This window comes from Notamacropus eugenii, chromosome 5 (assembly GCF_028372415.1).
Source record: "Notamacropus eugenii isolate mMacEug1 chromosome 5, mMacEug1.pri_v2, whole genome shotgun sequence".
Lineage (NCBI taxonomy): Eukaryota > Metazoa > Chordata > Mammalia > Diprotodontia > Macropodidae > Notamacropus > Notamacropus eugenii.
The window spans coordinates 46,272,060-46,292,054 of NC_092876.1; the positions used below are offsets into that span (position 1 = coordinate 46,272,060).

At 43.3% G+C, this 19,995-nt stretch overlaps 1 protein-coding gene across 1 annotated transcript in view; it reads left to right on the top strand.

Annotated features, from left to right (window-relative positions):
- The window catches only part of LOC140504140 (calmodulin-binding transcription activator 1-like), a 1,000,289-nt gene that overhangs the window by 816,869 nt on the left and 163,425 nt on the right, over positions 1–19,995 (top strand). The window contains exon 5 of the mRNA XM_072608745.1: positions 5,893–6,046. Coding sequence (XP_072464846.1) covers positions 5,893–6,046 — 154 coding nt within the window. The remainder of the gene's footprint in view (positions 1–5,892; positions 6,047–19,995) is intronic.

The window sequence follows — 19,995 nt, forward strand, 5'->3', positions numbered from 1 at the left end:
GGAAACAGACTCAGTCAAACCTGTTGAGTGTTATTCCCAGGATCACACAGAGCCAAGTTTCATAGACTCACAGGACTTGGAGCTGAAAGCATTCTTAATCCACCAATTTGATAATAAGGAAATTGACCCTTAAGAGGTTAAATGACTTGCTTTGAGCTGGGATCTGATTGAAAGCCAAGTACTCTAGCTCTGGGGCCACAACCTTCCTATTTTCCTCCTCTTGTCTCCCTTTCCTTCTCTTTCCTTTCACCTCGTCCCTAGTCTAGGTTATTACCCACTCCCTTCTCTCCTTCACCTTTCTCCTTCCTCCATCTTCTCTCCTCTACTTCCTCTGCCTTAGACCTGCCCTCCAAGCTGAAAAAGCCTTGACCTGTTGACCTGAAATTGAGATGGGAGCCGAGGCCCTTTCCCATGTCTTCTTCTGGACCAAGCCCAGAAAGCTTTGCTTTTTTGTGAGCAGAGAGGCCTCATTTTAGCTAATCAAAGCAGGAAAAAATCCTACCCAGCCTTCCCCTGCCTCTCATTTTATGTTATGTGCTAGCTAGCCCCGGGCAGGAGATTCTGTAAACTTGTACCATTTTCAACTGGAGCTGCCCTATATTAATCCCAATCACAGGTGGCTGCTGGCGGCTGCCGCTGGCCTGGTACATGCTCGCCCTGCACCAGCAGCTGTCAAAGATTTGCACAAATAGTAACCATCATTGAGTCGGTGATACTTGGTTGTTCAAAGTGATTTTATTTACTCAAATCCCCAGTCGCCTGCCATTAGGAAGATTCAATCACGACTGAAACCTTCCTTCTCCAGCCCCTTGTGAGCCAACCACTCATTCCCCACTCCCCCTGCCACTCCCTCCCCAGATCCAACCTGGCTTCCTATATAACCTCCCAGGGAAGCCGGTAGACTAGTCTCTCAACAAAGCAAAGGAGCCATGGTTGGGGGCAGGGGGCAGGAATATGGCTGAATCTACTTGTAGGGAGCCCAGGTCAGGGTCATCAGAGGAGCTCGAAGGGACCTTACAGGCCATTGAGTCTAAAACAGCCTCAAGGTCACATGTGGCCCTCTAGGTCTGAATCCATTTGCATTCAGTCAAAGGCTGAAGGTTCCTCACCCCGGAACCTCATTACTAAGGGTTAAATGATCTGCTAAGGTCACTTAGCTAGCAAATATCTGAAACAGGATTTGAACCAGAGGCCTCCCCACTAGACCATGTTGTTTGGACCAGTTCTCCCTGTGACCTTGACAAGGCATTTTTGCTCTTATCTGTACAATGGTTATGGTAAGATCCCTTCCATTCTATGATTCTATAAAGAGAACACAGATAAAAAAATCAATAGGTCTAGGAAAAATAGGCAGGGAATATAATACAACTAGTTTTCTTCTTCATCATCTTCTCCTTCTCCTCTTCCTTCTTCTTCACCTACTCTTTCCTCCTCCTCTTCCTCTCCTTCTCTTTTTTCTTCTCCTTTTTCTTCTCCTTCTCCTCCTCCTTTTTCTTCTCCTCCTTCTTCTCCTTCTCCTCCTCTTCCTCTCCTCCTCCCCTTCTTCCTTCTCCTTCTCCTCCTCCTTTTTCTTCTCCTTCTTCTCCTCCTTCTTCTTCTTCTCCTCCTCTTCTTCTCCTTCTCCTTCTCCTCCTCTTTTCCTCCTCCTCCTTTTTCTTCTTTTCCTTTTCCTTCTCCTCCTCCTCCTTCTTTCCAAGTACTGGACTTCAAACAAACAAGTAAATACAGCATCCATTTTACAGTTAGGGTGAACTTCACTTCTTAGCTCTCAGGTTCTTTCAACCTCGCCTGCTCTAGAACTAGGGTGGGGCCTCTGGGGCTTAACTGTTGGGCACCTAAATTTAGATGGTATGAAAAACATTTGTGCTGCTTTAGAGGTGGAAATAATCACTAAGTGTAGTACCTAGCAAGCCAGACTGGGTGGAGCAGCTAGGTGGAGCCTGGAGTCTCAAAGAACCTGGAGTTCAAATCCAGCCTCAGACACTAGCTGTGTAATCCTGGGCAAGTCACTTAACTGTGTTTGCCTCACTTTCCTCACCTGTAAAATGAGTTGGAAATGGCAAATCACTTTTTTAAGAAAACCCCAAATGGAGTCACAAAGAGTCCGAACAACCAATAATAACCAAACCAAACAACCAAACAACAATAATAAGCCAGGCTAATTAGCTAAATGGGAAGCCACCACAGAGGGCTGCTTCCTCCACGCTCAGGCCCCACCATCTCTCTTTGCTAGTGATGACTTTATGGTCTCTCAGGGACTTGTTCTCCCCCCATGAAGCAGTGGCCTAGATATTCTCTCCAAACAGGGTTTTGTACCCAAGGGCTGAAGTCTCTCCTTTTCCTCTCCTCAACTGATATTATCTGTAAAAGTTTCTCCAGGATGTCTTTTTCAGCTTCTTCTAGGTACAGCTACTTCCTGTCATCGCCCCATGTTACAATTTCCCCACAGTGTGATTTTCCTAAGGTTCTGATTGTGTTCAGAAGGGCCACAGTAGGATATGTAGCAGGGCTTTCATCTCCAGGGATGTCTGACACCAGAGCTCCCTGCCGTGCCCAGACTCTGTTTGCCAGGGGTTCGAGATCACAGAGAAGCAGCAGTTGGCTTGCTGGGCCCTGACTAATCACAGTCTATCAGCTTGGCCTTACCCAGATAGGGGGTTTACTCTTGATCCTCAGGGCTAGGCCCTTCCATGTGGCAATTACTGTGGAAGGATGCTCTGCTCTCCAGCTTGAAACACCAGAGGAACTCAGAGTATTGGAAATTAGATGGGAAGGATGACTTGAAAGTTGTGACAGCCCATTGGGAAAATCAAGAGATCTGGGCTCTGATGACAGATGAATGCATGAATGAGTGGGTGAATGAATGAATGAATGAATGAGTGAATTAATGAATTGAAAAGCAATTAGTAAATCCTTGCTCTTTGCCAAGCATTATGCTAAGTGCTGGGGATAGAAAAACAAAAGAAAGGAGATAGTCTTTGCCCTCATCTAGGATCTTCCCTCAGTTCATGGGACCTCCTTGCCCTGCTCCCACCACTGCCTGGTCACCCTGGATGGTCCTCTCCAAGGTCTGTCCCCTTTCTCCAATTGGTGAATTCTTCCTGAGGGCTCCATGTTGTAGAAGCCTGACTTGGCTTCATTCATTCTCCTGACTTTCTGAATTTCAAAACCAGAACCATTGTTTCCCTTCACTCCTGCCCTCATCCCTCTTTTGTGTGCTGCCTTTCCTCACTAGAAGGTAAGCTTCTTGAGGGCAGGGACTATCCTTTTTGCTAGTATTTGTATCTCCAACACTCAGCACAGTGCCCAATATATAGGGAGTCCTTAATAAATGCTTGTTGGCTTCCTTCTTTCCCTCAAGAGGCTTACATCTAATTGGGGGAGATAAGACATGTAGGGGAATGGAAGTCAAGGAGAGATAGTTTAACTTGGAAAATGTCAAGGAGTAAAGAAAAATGGGTGGGGCTACCTAGACATAGTAGACACTCACCCCCAATCAGGATGGGGGTACCCCAGGGCAGAAAGGGTTAAAACTCCAGGGTAGATTCTCTGGCATGAGGGTACTGAGGCAAGGCATCATGTCGGTGACATTGGGGAAATCATTTGACTTTTCTGGGTCTTTCTCATTTGTAAAACGGACACTATACTATCATACCAACCAAAGTTGGATAAACAGAAGGGCTCTGGATCTGGAGTCAGAAGACCTGACTTCAAGTCCCAACTCAGCCATTCACTAGTCATGTGATCTTAGAAGCAGGATTACCTACCTCTAAGCCTCAGTTTCCTTATCTGTAAAATAATGATGATAATAGCTGTCACCTAGTGCAGTAGTTAGGGTAGTGGATTTGGAGTTGGAAGGTCTGGATTCATACCCAGCCTAAGACACATACTAGCTGGGTAAGTAGACTCAGTAATCTTAAATCACTCTGCCAACTCTCTGTCCATGGTCCTGGTCCCTATCTTGAAGTGCTGTTTTGTGGCTCAAATGAAGTAATGTATATTGAAGTACCAGGCAAACCCTTTTGGTCCTAGGATAAAAATGAGTTAACCAATGGAAAAACACCATTGAAGAGTTTCCACCGTCATAGAGTTAGTATGGTAACACCCCGTTATTAGCTAACTTGTTGAGAAAGCATGGAGTAATGGTTAGAAACCTAACCAGGGAGTCAAGAAGAGAAGTACTCAAGTGCCACCTCTGTCTGACTCATAATGGCTGTATTGTTCTGGGCAAATTATTTCACCCCTCTTAACATCTCATGTGATAAATAGCAGAAAAATTGCCAGTCAGCATCAGTAGAGGGAGTTTCTTCACCAGGACTTCCCTCCATGGATGAAATCATAGTCTTCAGGAGGAAAAAATGATTGTTATCCTCTAACTGGATTGTGTGATATGCCATTAGGGCTTTCTCCCTGGTGAGAGGAAGAGGAGGCATGAAATAATGACCAAAAGAACACTGGTGGTGGAGCCAGAGAACCAGGTTCAAATCCCAGCTCAGCTCCTTGCTACTTCTGCAACCTCTGGCAAGTCACTCCCCCCTGACCCCACCTCAGTTTCTTCTGTTAAATGACATATACTAGTGACCATAAGCTCCCTGGGAGCAGGGACTACCTGCTTACAATGCTATGAGACTGTAAATTCCTTGAAGATAGGGGTGCTTTGATATTTATGCTGTAAACTCCAGGACTTGGAATATATTAATAAATGTTTGTTTACTAGGGTAGAGTGGAAAGGGAAGGGGGGGTGTTTCTTGTGCAAGGGTGAATGTTCTCTTCTCACCACTTCCTCCCTACAGGCAAGGGTTTCTAATAGCACTGGAGAGGGGAGCAGGCCATAAATGTACCTGCAGGACAGAAGTTGGGACCTTCTCAGGTTACCCACCAATTTTAGGGCCTCAGCAGCTACAACTTCATCCAAAGATAGAAAATTCCTAAAAATGTTCCACGAATACCCCATTCAGGGGCTTCCTATTACATTAGCAATGAATGGACAAATGAATGAATGAATGAATGAATGAATGAATGAATGAATGAATGAATGAATGAAAAAGCCATCATCAAGCATTCACTATGTGCCAAAGACTGTGTTGAATTCTGGGGTACAAGTACAAAAGTGAGACAGTCTCTCCTGTCAAACTTATATTCTAATGAGAGGAAATAACATATATAGGGAAGAGTGGTCAGCTTTGGAAAGTCTCAGTCATGGGGAGTAGAGCCATAGGGAATTAGATGGATATACCCTCTCTGGGAGCTATGGTGGTACTCATTTGGTTATGGTTCCAGAACTAGACGTGGGGAGCTGGACAATGACATGGAAAAAGGGAATAAAGGTGGTAGAGGTCCACCTAGGAGGGTGGGCCAGGTGAGAGACTAACCAATCAGAAGGATGAAACCCTAGGAAAGGAGTTCTGGGTTAATACCTTCTTTGAGGTATTTTGTCTAGTGAGAACTGGCTACAGCTTCCTTGGTTTTCACCCTTCCCATCACCACCAACTCAATAGTAGTGACCCCGTTGGGTAGTTTATATAGGTGGCCCATCCAGGGGGCATGGAACAGAGGAATCATAGACTTCCTTCTGAATTTAGAGGTTACCCGTGGGACCTGGAGGGAAGTTGAAGATGGCTAATGCCAGTGTATTGAAAAAGATCCATACATAAATCACCAAATGGTTTCAGGAAGAACCTAGGCCCAGGAGGCTTGGAAGGGTCATCTAGGAATACCTGGGTAGTGGCAGAGTAGGGAGTCTTGAAACATTCTGGTTTCAAAGTAAGATCTGTTCTCTTGCTTGGATTAGTTCAGGAGCAAATGGATGGGCAGGGGGAGATGAAAGGATGTAGCCAATCTGAGGAGAGTCCCTTGGTCCTTCACCAACTCTCCTTGTGTTCTCTCTCCTAGAACCCTGATATTGTACTGGTGCACTATCTGAATGTCCCAGCCATTGAAGATTGTGGCAAGCCCTGTGGCCCCATCCTCTGCTCCATCAACACTGACAAGAAGGAGTGGGCAAAATGGACGAAGGAGGAGCTCATTGGGCAGCTCAAGCCAATGTGTGAGTATACCCAAGCCTGGACTGGGCTCTCCCACACATTCAGAGAAATGAGGAGCATATTCTTTAGCCTCCAGGGGTTACAGTGTCCACTGTAGCCCACCTAGGGTAGGCTGGTTGGTTGCAAGACTGAGCTACCAACTTATACTTCTATTATTACATAAAAGCTTATATTTAATAAGATATATACTCTTATCTGTTAATGATCTGGCAATATCTCAAATCTTTTGGGGCCAGTACTTTTGAGATTTACCTGCAAGATGAACCCCAATAATTAAAGACACAATTTTTAGAGAGACAAAGAGAAAAAGGAATATTGAATTAGAGTTATCAGGAACATGAATTGTGGGGGAAATTCTTAGCCTAATCACAGACATATGAACCAAGTATAAGTTAAGATATACAAAGCATACAGATTATCAGGAGAAATCCCCAGATCAGTATAAACATGCAAATACATTATCATAGCAAGAAAATCCATTTTGTTATAATGTAGAGTACAAGTCAAAAAAGACTTTATTACATATATAATAAAGAAAGATGCGTCAGTTGGCACATAGAAAAGTAGGTCTCCATAGGGCAAATGGGCTTCTGAATATAAACCATTTCTCATAGGGACTTATAGGACAACGAAAACACAGTCGTCTGAATTTACAACCAGTCAGACGTTGACCTTGGGGAAAATTTATTGTGTTTTGGGGGAGGAAAGACAGAAACTTTGTAATCTGTTGGTCTGTCATAATCTGCCACTTGCCTTAGGGGGTCCAGTCCAAAGTACACTGCTTGTCTTTTGGTTATATTTGCACAAGAATTGTGATAAAGGAAGATAAAATATAAAGATTCAATGTGACTGCCCATTTTACATTGAAATGGGGATTTGCTCTCAAATGGCATTATTCATGGCAAGAAAGAGGCATTATGATACTTGCCCTCTCTACTACCACCCCAACAAGAAAAACAAATGGTTCCTAGGTGATGAAAATAAAATCCTTACCAACAATTCTAAAAATGTGTGACATACCATTATTCTTAAAAAGATGATGCCAATGGAATACCAATCAATACCTGTCACAGACCTAATGGGGCCAGCCATGTGGCCACCTGTGAAGGATAAAAACACCATAGACACCACAGACTCCTTGGTCTACCAGAGAAATGAGGAGAGAAAGAGAGAGAGACAGACAGAGAGACACAGAGAGAGAGAGACACAGAGAGAGAGAGACAGAGAGAGAGAGAGAGAGACAGAGACAGAGAGACAGAGACAGAGAGACAGAGACAGAGAGACAGAGAGGAGAAAGAACTCAGCTTCCTTGTGCCACCCAAAGGAAGCAAGGCCAATTAGAAAGAAGCAAAGAATTTACATTCTCCAAGACACCAGGCAGAGAAGAAAGAGTGAGAAAGAAAGTGGCTAGAAGGAAAGCAGGGTCAAGAGAACGAAAACTTGTGTCTTGAAACTTTTATTTCCTACTTCCATTCTAATCTGGTCATATGCTCCTAGTTAGGTTGCTTCTCAATCAGATCTAGGGATACTCAGTTCTGCCCCCTTGAGGGCCAGAAGCAGAATCATGCCTTCTATGCCCCAAGCCCTGCTAAATTTGAAGGTCAGTGGAGATTGCCTTCTCATTTTTCTAAGGAGTCAGTTGTGAATCAAGGGGTCCTGCCCCAGTAATAACAGAAAGCTACGATCTTAATCATGACCAATTATTGTGGAGCACTCACTCTTTCCTAAGATTTCCTGCCAAGGAAGGAGAAATCGGGATTTTCTGCCCCCTTCCCATCTTAAATAGCTAGAAAATAATTTTATGTCAGTTGACAGCTTAAGATATTGAGAAGAGTTTCTGGGTAGACAGGCTCCTAAACTCAAGAATCTGGAACTCCAAGGAGGTTCACAAAAACACTGTGAATCAAGGGGAAGATGCTGAAAGCAGCTACCAGCTGTCCAACATCACATAATTGTCTGTGCCACCAAATATTCTTCTTAGTACTCTGAAAATTAAACCTCTCATTGTCTATACCTAAATTGTACAATGGCAAGAGATGGAGGAAGAAAAGAAGGAAGGAAGAAAGGAAGGAAGGAAGGAAGGAAGGAAGGAAGGAAGGAAGGAAGGAAAGAAGGAAGAAGGAAAAGAAAAAAGAAATTGCAAGTTTTTCAGAAAGTTTAAAGGAGGGTACATTTTGCATTACATTAACAGAAACATATGTATATATACATATACAGACACATGCTACAAAGCATTTTTCCTTATAAAGTATTTTCATATCTGTAATTTGCCTATTTAAAATAAAAGAAGTGAAACAGGCATTTTTTAGATTATAAACTGAGTCACTGGGAACCTCATCATAGGGCACATTTTAGAAGGATAAGCTTGAGAGCATCCAGAGAACAGAGACCAGGACAGCAAAAGTCCTCCAGATGAGACCTTGTGAAAAACTAGTTGAAGGAATGAGAGATATTTAGCTTGGAAATGAGAAGGCTTGGGAAGACATAATTATCTGAATATGAAGGGTTGTCATGTGAAAAGGGCTGGGCATTCAGATTGTCACCAGAAGGCAGAAATGGGAACAAAGGTTAGAAATTGCAAGGAAGCAGCTTTAGTCTTGATGTCAAGGAAAACTTCCTAGTCATGAGAGCTGTCCCAAAGGGCAATGGGCAGCTTGGAAAGGGGAGTGGCTCCCTCCTCACTAGAGAGCTTCAGGGGAAAGGTAGGAGGACCATTTGCTGGAGATGTCATTGAAGGCACCCAGCCTGGTACAAGTCAGAGTAGATCACCTCTTTCTGTGCTTTGGACTCTGAGATTCTATATTTTGATGAGTTAAGGCTAAGGTCACACAACAAATTAGGGGTGGCAGAGCTAGTGCCAGAAGGCTGATCTCCTGCCTCCTGGACCTGGACCAAGATGACCAAAGCAAGATATCAGGTTTAGGGACCCCTTAACTGGCCAGAGACACACTGAGGCTAAAGATCTCACTTTCTTTCAGGCCCCTTCATTTTCCCATGACCTCCTCAGGCTTTCCTCACCCGCTCCAGGATGCAACTCAGTCTGGTCAGACCATTCTAGACAGTTCTGCTCCATCTGGGTGGTAGATGGATGACTGTAATTGAGTTGGATTTCATTTTTGTCAGCAAAGAGCTACGTTCAGAGGCATCTGTCAGGTGCGAATGGCTGAATGCAAAATACCAAGCCCGTCAGGGAATTCCTTGCCCAAGGAACTGGTGCCCGGCTTGCTCCTAATTGACACAGGCTGCAGCTCCCCAGAAGCTGCTGGAGAAAGGACAGTTGTTCCCTGCCATTGGCCAGCTGGGCTCCCAAAGAGTGGCGTGTTTGCCAGTCACATCCTATAAAATTGTGTGTCCTCCAGAATGCCGGCTGGGGACTGTGATGCCACAAGATACTTGCATGAAAAGAATCATTACATATTTATCAGGTAGGGACCCAGGAAAGGAAGGCAGCAGGCTTGCAAACCCAGGACCATCTCCACAGATGTGGTTTGTCTGAGCCCTTTAGAAGTACAGGATCTTCCCCTAGCAGCTGGCTTTGGTGGGGCAGAGATTTCTCCAACATAACCCAGTTTGTTTGTAATGGGCAAGTTGAAACCCAGCCCTTCCTAGGGAACGGAAAATAATTACCCCTTCCCATCCCTCTCTTAGCTGAGGGGCAATCTCACCTTAATTTTTTGAGAAAAAATAATGCCCGACATTTACACTGACTTTAAAGGTTTATAAGCAAGTCAATAAGCATTTATTAAGCACTGGCTATATATGCTTTACATTCATTTTCTCATCTGATCCTTATAATATCTGGGAGGCCTATTTCTTGGTGGATAGAGTTCTGGGCTCAGTGGCAGAAAAACAAGTTCAAATCTTGCCTGAGACACTTAACTAGCTATGAAATCTTGGTTGTCCATTAACCAACCTCTCAGCCTTGGTTTCTTCATCTGTAAACAAAAGGATTGGATTCAATGTGAAGGGGATGGGAATAAGCATTTATTAACCTCCTACTGTGTATCAGGTCCCCATGTTAACTCTTTTTTTTTCATTTTTTCAAGAACTCTTTTTTTCTTTTCTTTTTTAAAATTTATTTATTTAGTTTTAGTTTCATCATTCATTTCCACAAGATTTTGAGTTCCAAATTTTCTTCCTATCTTTCCCCTCCCCCCACCCAAGACACTGTACCTTCTGATTACCCCTTCCCCCAAACAGCCCTCCCTTCTATCACAGCCCTCCCTTCCCTTTTCCTCATCTTCTCTCTTTTCTTGCAGGGCAAGACAGATTTCTATACCCCATTACCTGTATTTCTTATTTCCCAGTTGCATGCAAAAACAATTCTCAGCATTCATTCCTAAAACTTTGAGTTCTAATTTTTCTCCCTTCCTCCCTCCCTGCCCATCCCCACTGAGAGGCAAGCAGTTCAATATAGGCTATACATGTGTAGTTATACTAAAGACTTCCATAACAGTCATGTTGTGAAAGACTGACCTTATTTCCCTCCATCCTATCCTACCTCTCATTTATTCTATTCTCTCTTTTGACCTTGTCCCTCCCCAAAAGTGTTTACTTCTAATTACTCCCTCCTCCCATTTGCCCTCCCTTCTATCATCCCCCCACACCCCACTCATCCCCTTCTATCCTTCTTTCCTGTAGTGCAAGATAGATTTTCAGACCAAATTGAGTGTGGATGTTATTCCCTCCTTAAACCAAATGTGATGAGAGTAAGTTTCACTTTTTCCCTCTTACCTCCCCCCTTTTTCCCTCCATTGAAAAAGCTTTTTCTTTCATCTTTTATGAGAGATAATTTGCCCCATTCCATTTGTCCCTTTCTCTTCCCAATATATTCCTCTCACCCCTTAATTTTATTTTTTTAGATATAATCCCTTCCTTCTCAACTCATCCTGTGCCCTCTTGTCTATATGTATATAATCCCTCCAACTACCCAAATACTGAGAAAATTCTCAAGAGTTACAAATATCTTTCCATGTAGGAATATAAGCAGTTCAACTTTAGTAAGTCCCTTATGATTTCTCTTTCCTTTTACTTTTCCATGCTTCTCTTGATTCTTATGTTTGAAAGTCAATTTTTCTATTCAATTCTGGTCTTTTCATCAAGAATGCTTGAAAGTCCTCTATTTCATTGAATGATCATCTTTTGCCCTGAAGTATTATACTCAGTTTTTCTGGGTAGGTGATTCTTGGTTTTAATTCTAGTTCCTTTGACTTCTAGAATATCATATCCCAAGCCCTTTGATCCCTTAAAATAGAAGATCTAGACCTTGTGTTACCCTGATTGTATTTCCACAATACTCAAATTGTTTCTTTCTGGCTGCTTCCAATATTTTCTCCTTGACCTGGAAACTCTGGAATTTGGCTACAATATTCCTAGGAGTTTTTCTTTTTGGATCTCTTTCAGGAGGTGATCAGTGGATTCTTTCAACATTTATTTTACCCTCTGGTTCTAGAATATCAGGATAGTTTTCCTTGATAATTTTATGAAAGATGATGTCTAGGCTCTTTTTATGATCATGGCTTTTAGGTAGTACCCTGATTTTTAAATTGTCTCTCCTGGATTCATTTTCCAGGTCAGTTGTTTTTCCGATGAGATATTTCACATTGTTTTCTATTTTTTCATTCTTTTGGTTTTGTTTTGTAACTTCTTGGTTTCTCATAAAGTCATTAGCCTCCATCTGCTCCATCCTAATTTTTAAAGAACTATTTTCTCCTTTTGAACCTCCTTTTCCATTTGGCTAATTCTGCTTTTTAAAGCATTCTTCTCATTGGCTTTTTGGACCTCTTTTGACATTTGGGTTAGTCTACTTTTAAAGGTGCTATTTTCTTCAGCATTTTTGGGGGTCTCCTTTAGCAAGCTTTTGAATTGCTTTTCATGATTTTCTTGCATCATTCTCATTTCTCTTTCCAATTTTTCCTCCACCTCTCTTACTTGATTTTCAAAATAATTTTTGAGCTCTTCCATGGCCTGAGACCATTGCATATTTTTTGAAGGTTTTTGGATGTAGAAGCCTTGACTTTTATGTCTTTCTCTGATGATATGTTTTGTTCTTCCTCATCCAAAAGGATGGAAGAAAATACCTGTTCACCAAGAAAGTAATCTTCTATAGTCTTATTTTTTCCCTTTTGGGGGCATTTTTCCAGCCAGTTACTTGACTTTGAGTCCTTTGTCAAGTGGAGGGTATACTCTAGGGATCTATAAGTTCTCAGTTTCTCCAAGGTGACACAGTCAAGGGAAAGGAGTTTACTCCTCTCCTGGCCTGCACTCTGGAAGCAACGATAAGCACTCTTTTCTGCCATCATCTGTGAGTAGGAGTCCCTCTCCAGAGCCTCCACCAGTTCCACCACACCAGCCCTCCCCCTCACCCCAGGACAGCCACTCAGAACTGAGACCCAGATCGGTTACTCATCTCCCCCAGGGTCTTTAGGCAGAGGACTCCAAAAATGGATGCTTCTCCCACAGTGACTGCTGCCGCCCTGTGGCCAGTGGTAGGGCCAGACTCTGCTCCCTTCTCACCCAGGTGAAAGAGCTTTCTCATTGACCTTTAAAGCTATCTTTGGTGTTTGTGGGTTGAGAAATCTGGGAACTGCAGCTGCTACCTGTGATTCTGCGCCCTGAAGCCTGCTCTTGTCCTGTATGTATCATTCAGCATGGTAAAGGCTGAGCTGTGCTTCACTCAGAGCCTGGTGTGATGGACCTTTCCTGACAGCCTTCCAGACAGTCTTGACCTGGAAATCTCTTTAACTCTGTTGTTTTGTGGCTTCTGCTGCTCAAAAATTTGTTTAGAGTCATTTTTTATAGGTATTTTATGGGTTATGAGAGTAGAGCTAGAGCAGGTCCATCTTTCTATTTCACCATCTTGGCTCCACCCTCATGCTAAATTCTTTATAAATATTATCTCATTTAGTCCTCATAACAACCATGAGAGGTAGGTGCTAGTATTAACCCTGTTTTATAGGTGGGAAATTGAGGCAGACAGAGGTTAAATGACTTTCCCAGGGGTCACACAGCTAGTAAGTATCTGAAGCCAGATTTGAACTTGGTTCTTCCTGACTCCAGGCCCAGTGCTTTCTCTGCTGTGTGGGCCTCTAAGGTCTCTTCCAGGCCAAATCTAAGATTATGTGATGTACTCATGGAAACTGAGTCTCAGTGAGGCAAAATGACTCCGCAAACATCACATAAATAATAAGAAGAATAAACATGTTGCTACTTAAGGTTTACAGAGCACTTTATCTACATTATCTCACTTAAACTTCACCACACTCCTGGGAGATTGGTGCTACTATCACTCCCTGTTTTACACATGAGGAAACCAAGGCTCCAGTGGTTAAGTGATTTGTTCAAGCTCACAGTGCTAGTGTCTTCAGAAGGATTAGAACTCAGCTCTTCCTGACTCTAAGACCCTCATGCCACCTAATACACTCTATCTAGCTGTAGAAAGGTCTCCTATGGGATGCTTTGGAACAAGGGAGTCAAGTGGGAGCCATTAAAAGGATCCCTGCATGACACATTGACAGGGAAAACAGCATATCTTCGTGATATTTTTCTGTTGTATTTCTTATTTATCTTTTTAAATATTTCCTAATTACATTTTTAGCTGGTTGGGCAGACCCTTTTGCTTTGGGAGATGTTCTACTCCCCTGATGTCACATCCCCATAAGTACGTGAGCATCATTTTTAAAGTCAGAGACAGGAGTCAGCTGCCAAATATCAAGCATCAGAGAGGAGAGAGAATGAATCCAAAGGTCAGGTGTTAGAAGGGACCTGGGCCTCCATCTCGCCCCCTGTATGACCTAACCAGTGTTCACCCAAAGATACCCCAAGGCATCCCATTCCTCTTTGAGACTGCTCTACCAGGAAATTTTGGACTTTTTGATTTTTTCTGACTCTGAACCTCAGTTTACTTTTTTGCATCTTCCATTCATTGCCGTTAGTTCCACCTTCTAGGGGAACTAGTTAAACCTCTGTCATCTTGCTATTCCATGTGCTGCCACATCCCCTTCTTCACCCCAACCCTTCCCTTTTCTGAGCGATCTTCTCTGGGTTTGGACCAGTGGGGCAGAGAGCCCAGACTTCTCTCTATCTAGAAAGAAGCTATGTCCTGCCAGAAGCTTCAAACAAATCATGATTAGACAGGAAGTCTTTTCCTGGCTCCATTTTCCCCTCAACCCCCCGGGACAGTGTCAAAACTAGAAGAGCGAGTCTGCATAAGAAGCTTTGTTGCATATCTGAAGTGGGCCTTTTTTAATCACAAGCTCATAGATTTGAAGCAAGAAGAGATTGGGGACTCTTTTTTATAGACAGAGGAGAGGGTAGCGCACAAGGATCTCTGAGAGACACTAAGAGAGATTAAGGGACTTGTCCAGGGTGAAATAGCTAAGTGCCCACTGCAGGATTTGACCTCAGGCCTCCCTAAGCCCAATACTAGGAAAATGGCTCTGGCAGTCTAAGAACAAGGTATTTGTTTTACCTTGTTTTGGTGATCAGCTCACTATATGACCCTGGGCAAGTAAGTCCTTTTCCCTCTCTTAGCCTCATTTTTTCTCTTCTGTCAAATACTTTTTAAAGCATTCTTCTCATTTGCTTTTTGGACCTCTTTTGCCATTTGGGTTAGTCTACTTTTAAAGGTGTTATTTTCTTCAGCATTTTTGGAGTCTCCTTTAGCAAGCTGTTGATTCGCTTTTCATGATTTTCTTGAATTGCTCTCATTTCTCTTCCCAATTTTTCCTCCACCTCTCTTACTTGATTTTCAAAATCCTTTTTAAGCTCTTCCATGGCCTGAGACCATTACATATGGTCTCCATTGCAAATGGAGGGGTTGGGCTAGGTGACCCCTAAGTGGTCAGACCACTAAGCCTCTCAAAATTTGAGATTCTATGATTCAAGTTTCAATGAAAGACTCAGTCATGAGGTCCCCTAAAGAAGGATGGACTGATCAATCAGAATAGAGAGGGATGTGGGATGCCATCAATGGAAGGCATTTCATCTCAAGCCCCTGCTTCTTCCTCCAGGAAGCCTTCTTTATCCCCACAGATGCTTGTGCCTTCCCTTTCAATGCTGCCTTATGCCCATCCTTATGCCTTATGCCCATTTTATTTTGTGAGTTTACTGATATATGTGTATATACATATATATGTATACATATACACATACATGTGTATATATATATGTATATATACATATATATATATGTACCTTGGAGCTTAAAACAGTTCCCAGGACATAGTACTTCCTAAATAATGATCACATGACATCACATCACATTTTTGGGAACTCCCTCTGCCAACACACAAAGTGTCCTGACTATGGCTTAGTACTTAAGGCTCAGAGAGGGTAGGCTGCTTGTCCAAGATCACACAGCTAAACAGGATCTGAACTCAGGTCTTCTTTACTCCAAGCCCAGTACTCTAGCCTCAAATCTTCTCTGCACCATGAAATAACTTCAGAACTTGCACTTATTTCATCCTCTTTCTAAATTCTGAAGATTATGAAGTCTGAAAGGGTCGTTGATTGCTGGTAACAACCTGTCCATCTATGAAAAGAATTCTTTCTTATAGACTCCTCCAAAGATCTCTCCTTTCACTTGGCTTTCCATAGTTCTCTGCCAGGAAAATGAGAGAATGGTCACACTACTGCCCTATCCTTGTCTAGGCTTTATGAGATGTCTTCAGTGCTGGCCCATTTGGAAAACGATGCTCCGAGGCCCCAGGGAGCAGTTGCTTGGGCCCAGTAAGCCCCAGCCCCTTCTGGGCTTGACCCTTGTTGCCAAAGGGATCTGGCCAGGGAGTGCACTTGAGGGAAGATAAGCCTCTTGAAGTGGTCAGCACAGTCCAGGCCTGAGTGACTAAGCTCCGCTTCCTTCAGTCTCTGCTGCCTCAAACAACCCTGAGCCCATGTTCTGTTCCACCCAACAAGCATCGATGAAGCATCTGCTGTATTTCAGGTGCAGTACTAGGCCTGAGGAGACAAAGGCCAAAGAGGCCAAGGCCGCTGACCTCAAGGGGCACATTGCCCAGGTATTCTCTGGACGTTATCTCTTAAACCTTCTTCCTTCCTGTCTCCTTATTCATTTGTCCATTGAATAAGCAATTATCAAGTTGCCACTTGTGCAAAAGACTGTTGGGAGCTAAGGAGGCAAAACACAAAGGAAAACTGCCCCTGCCTTTGAGGATGCTACATTCATCGGCATTATGCCTTCTACATCCCTTCTTTGCACCTCTCTCTTCATCTGTATTGTTCAGTTGTTTTTCAGTCGCTCATCATGACCCCATTTGGGGTTTTATTGGCAGAGATATTGAAGGGGTTTGTCTTTTCCTTCTCTAGCTCATTTTGCACATGAAAAAACTGAAGCCAACAGGGTTAAGTGACTTGCCTGAGGTCACCTAGCTAGTAAGATTTGAACCCAGGCTGATGTCTATCCAATAAATATTTATTAAGCACTTTAACAGATACTTGTGTTCAAAAGAATGCTCCAGGAGCTAGGGATATGAGGACCAAGGAGAAAGCAGCCCCTGCACTGGATGGAATGCTGTGTTCTTTGGGAATTATCCCTTCCCCATTCCTTTTTTTCCATTCCTCCTCCTTCCATCCAGCTCGAGATCCCTTCATCCACAGGAGCCCCATCCTAGAAAGGCCAAGAATTGGGAAGAAGGGAGAGGAGACCCCTGCTGCCATGTTGGTCAGAAATAACAACCTTCTGGGGTTGATCAGTAGAGTCCAAACAAACCAGAAGAGATGGGGGAATGGGGGATGGGAGAGATATCGGACTAGGACTCCGATGCTTTCACTGAAGGGAAATGTGCAAGCCTGTTCAAAAGCCTGCAGTGCATCAAGAAAATTATGTAAAACTACAGCAAACTCCCCATAAATCTAATAACACTTGGCTCTCTCTGGTCTCAGGAGGGAGCGAGGAGCTCCGCACAATTATTCAGAGTGCGTATGCATGTACATGTCTCTGTTTATGGATGCACATCCTGGGAAACACATCTCGGGAAATATAACCCAAATAAAAGCCTCAGATTCTGATCAGACTTGGAACACGACTGGGGCGCCCGTTCACTGGGTTGGGGGGAGGGGAAACAGAGGTGCACTCTGAGCCAAGAAGGCATCAGATTGGGTTCCAGAATCAAGCATGCTTCGAAACTCAGGAGCCAAACACATTAGCTTCATCACATTTTCACATAAATCACATTCTTTCAAAGACTTCACAGTTTGACTTCCTGATGTTTCCAAATTTCTCTGCCCTACAGCAGAGCTGTCAGGGATTTAATCAAAATGTTGTGTGTATGGATGTATGTAGGGAAATTCTAATCTGCAGCCACCTCTTCACCTGTTGCATAATGGATATAGGACTCCTTTGTTGGGGGGAAATGCAACCAGGGCTTGGCAGTTAGCATATTAACCCAGGTTGCTGAAATCTCTTGGCATGTTAGAAAAAAACTTAAATTTAGCACTTAGTTAGCAAGAATGACTGGTCAGAATAAGAAGCTACCAGTTGGCAACATGTCTGGCAACGGGCCTCAAGATGTCTTCCGGTCTCTGCCCAGACTGGCATCCTGGGATCTCTCTCCGACAACTTAATTTGTTGATTTGAAGAGCTATGTTGTGCTGCTCGTCCCAAGTGGATTTTCAGAAGCCCACCTTAGGGGCCAAAACTTCTAATTACTCTTGGAAATTCCTTAAAGTGGGACTCAAATTCAGAGGAGATGTAACCATGGACTTCTTTATGGTACAGTGGGAAGAGTTCTGGTAGTGCCTCAAATATGTATTAGCTGTGTGGCTGTAGGTACATTAGAAGACATGCTCAATGTGGAGCCAGATGAATTCAGTTCATGTGCCATCTCTTCCACTTATTCCCTGTTTGACATTGAGCAAAACACGGAATCTCTATGAGCTTCCATCATCTGTGAAATGGAGAAAATAATCCCTGGAGTCCCTAACTCATAGGAGGTTGTGGGGCTCAAATCAGTGAATATATTTAAGTCATTCCACAAACTTTGAGGCATTGTATAAACATGAGTTCTTATTGCAATTCTTACTTGGCAAGATCTGGACTCTCAGGAGTATGAGGACTCCCTCCAAGAAGATGCAGACAACTACTCATCTACACCTGCCCATCCTGCCCCACTCTTGTCTATGTCTTTCCACAGGCTCACCATTGGGGTCCCAACCAACGTGCTAGAGGCCTTCCCTGAGTTCTCTTGGCATTGTGTGAATAGCAATGGAGCACAGAGGTTGTCCAGTGGCTAGTTGTCCTTGGTCCTCACCCTGTGATCAGCTCATCTTTCTTTTTCCCAATTACATATTTCTTTAATGCTCTCCTTTACTTGGCCTCTCCACCATAATCTCTCTTCTGTGGAATGTGTAGGAACCTGCTCACAGCCAATAAGGGTCTTTCCATTGTCATTGGAATGATTATTAACTGAAATTCTTTGGTGGTTGTAATGTTCCGTAATAGCTCATTAGCAAGGATAATTAATTATAATAGGAAGCTACCAAACAGCCAAGCATCCTGTATTTCCCCAGGGGGACTCCTTTTCCCATATTCCCATCCCTATCTGTCCCAGGGCCTTTAATCCCTTGGCCCCTCAACTCAAATGTCAAAAAAGTGAATCTTGCCCTTTGTCCCAGCCATGGTTTGTGAAATTGATATAAGCTCAAGATAGATCTGAGTTCTTCATAGGATCATGGGCCGAATATTTCACATTCCTCACCAGGAGTTTTTGATTTCCTTCCATAGGGAAATATGAGGGAGACATTAAAATACCCACTCCTCTGAGTAGCAGGGAAACACAGATTCCCAATTTTGGCCATTCCATCCCAACTAAAATGGGCAAGTCGAATTCCCCAGAATCTAAGCTATAGAGTGATTGATTCAGAGCTGGAAGGGACCTCAAGTACATGTAGTTCAATTTTCTCAGTCAATAAATCAATCAATAAACATGTGCCAGGCACAGTGCCAAGTGCTAGGGATACAAAAAGAGACAGAAGACAATCCTTGCCCTCAAGGAACTTTTAATCAAATCCCTCATGTTGCATGAGGCTCAGAGGCCCACAGAGGGAAAGTATCTTGCCCAACTCACACAAGTAGTAAGTAATGGAGCCAGAATTTGAACCCAAGTAATAAACATGAAATTTCTCTCATCTCAGATCTCTCCCTTAGAGTATCTGATGGAGTGTGGATTCCCAGTGAGTCATTCCCCCCAACCCCCAGGCCAGATAGGACCTCCATCCTCTCCTTTTTCCTAAATCTATATGGTTGAAAAGTCTACCAGTTCCTCTCCTTTTCATAGAATCAATAATAAAATTTTAGAGTTTTATGGGGCCTTAGAGGTCATTTAGCCCAGGGGTCCTTAACCATTTTTGTGTGTCCTGAATCCTCTTGGTAGTATCTTCAGGAACTCAACCTCAGAGGACATGTAGTCCAAGCCTCTCATTCTACAGAAGAACAAATGGATACCCAGAAAGAATAAGTGACTTGCTCAAAGTTTCTTAAATAGAACATAGCAGAGCTAGAGTTTGAATTCAGGTCCTTTGACTTTGAATCCAATGCTCTTTGCCGTAGAGTACCCAATGAGCTATCTAGTAGCTTCTTGTTTTAATTGCTTTTGCTCTAACTAAATTCAGTTATATCTTTGCTAATGAAGAAACATAAGCATTATCACTGCCCTCTAAACTTCAGTGCCCTGGGCCAAAGATCCAGTGGCGCTGCCCTAGTTTGACCCTGGCTACCCACTACTACCTACTGAAGCCACATCAGTGAAGAACATACAATGGGAAAGAGAAACTCTCTTGGTGAGCAGCCAGCCCCACCCCTATTCTTAGCTACTCACTAACTTTTGGCCAGGACTTTAGTAGCCACTGTGTTTATAGAGTATTTAGAACAGCCAGATGCATCTGCAGTGGCTGGTACAAAGGCAGCCCTCCTTATGCCTCTTTATACTTCCCCAAG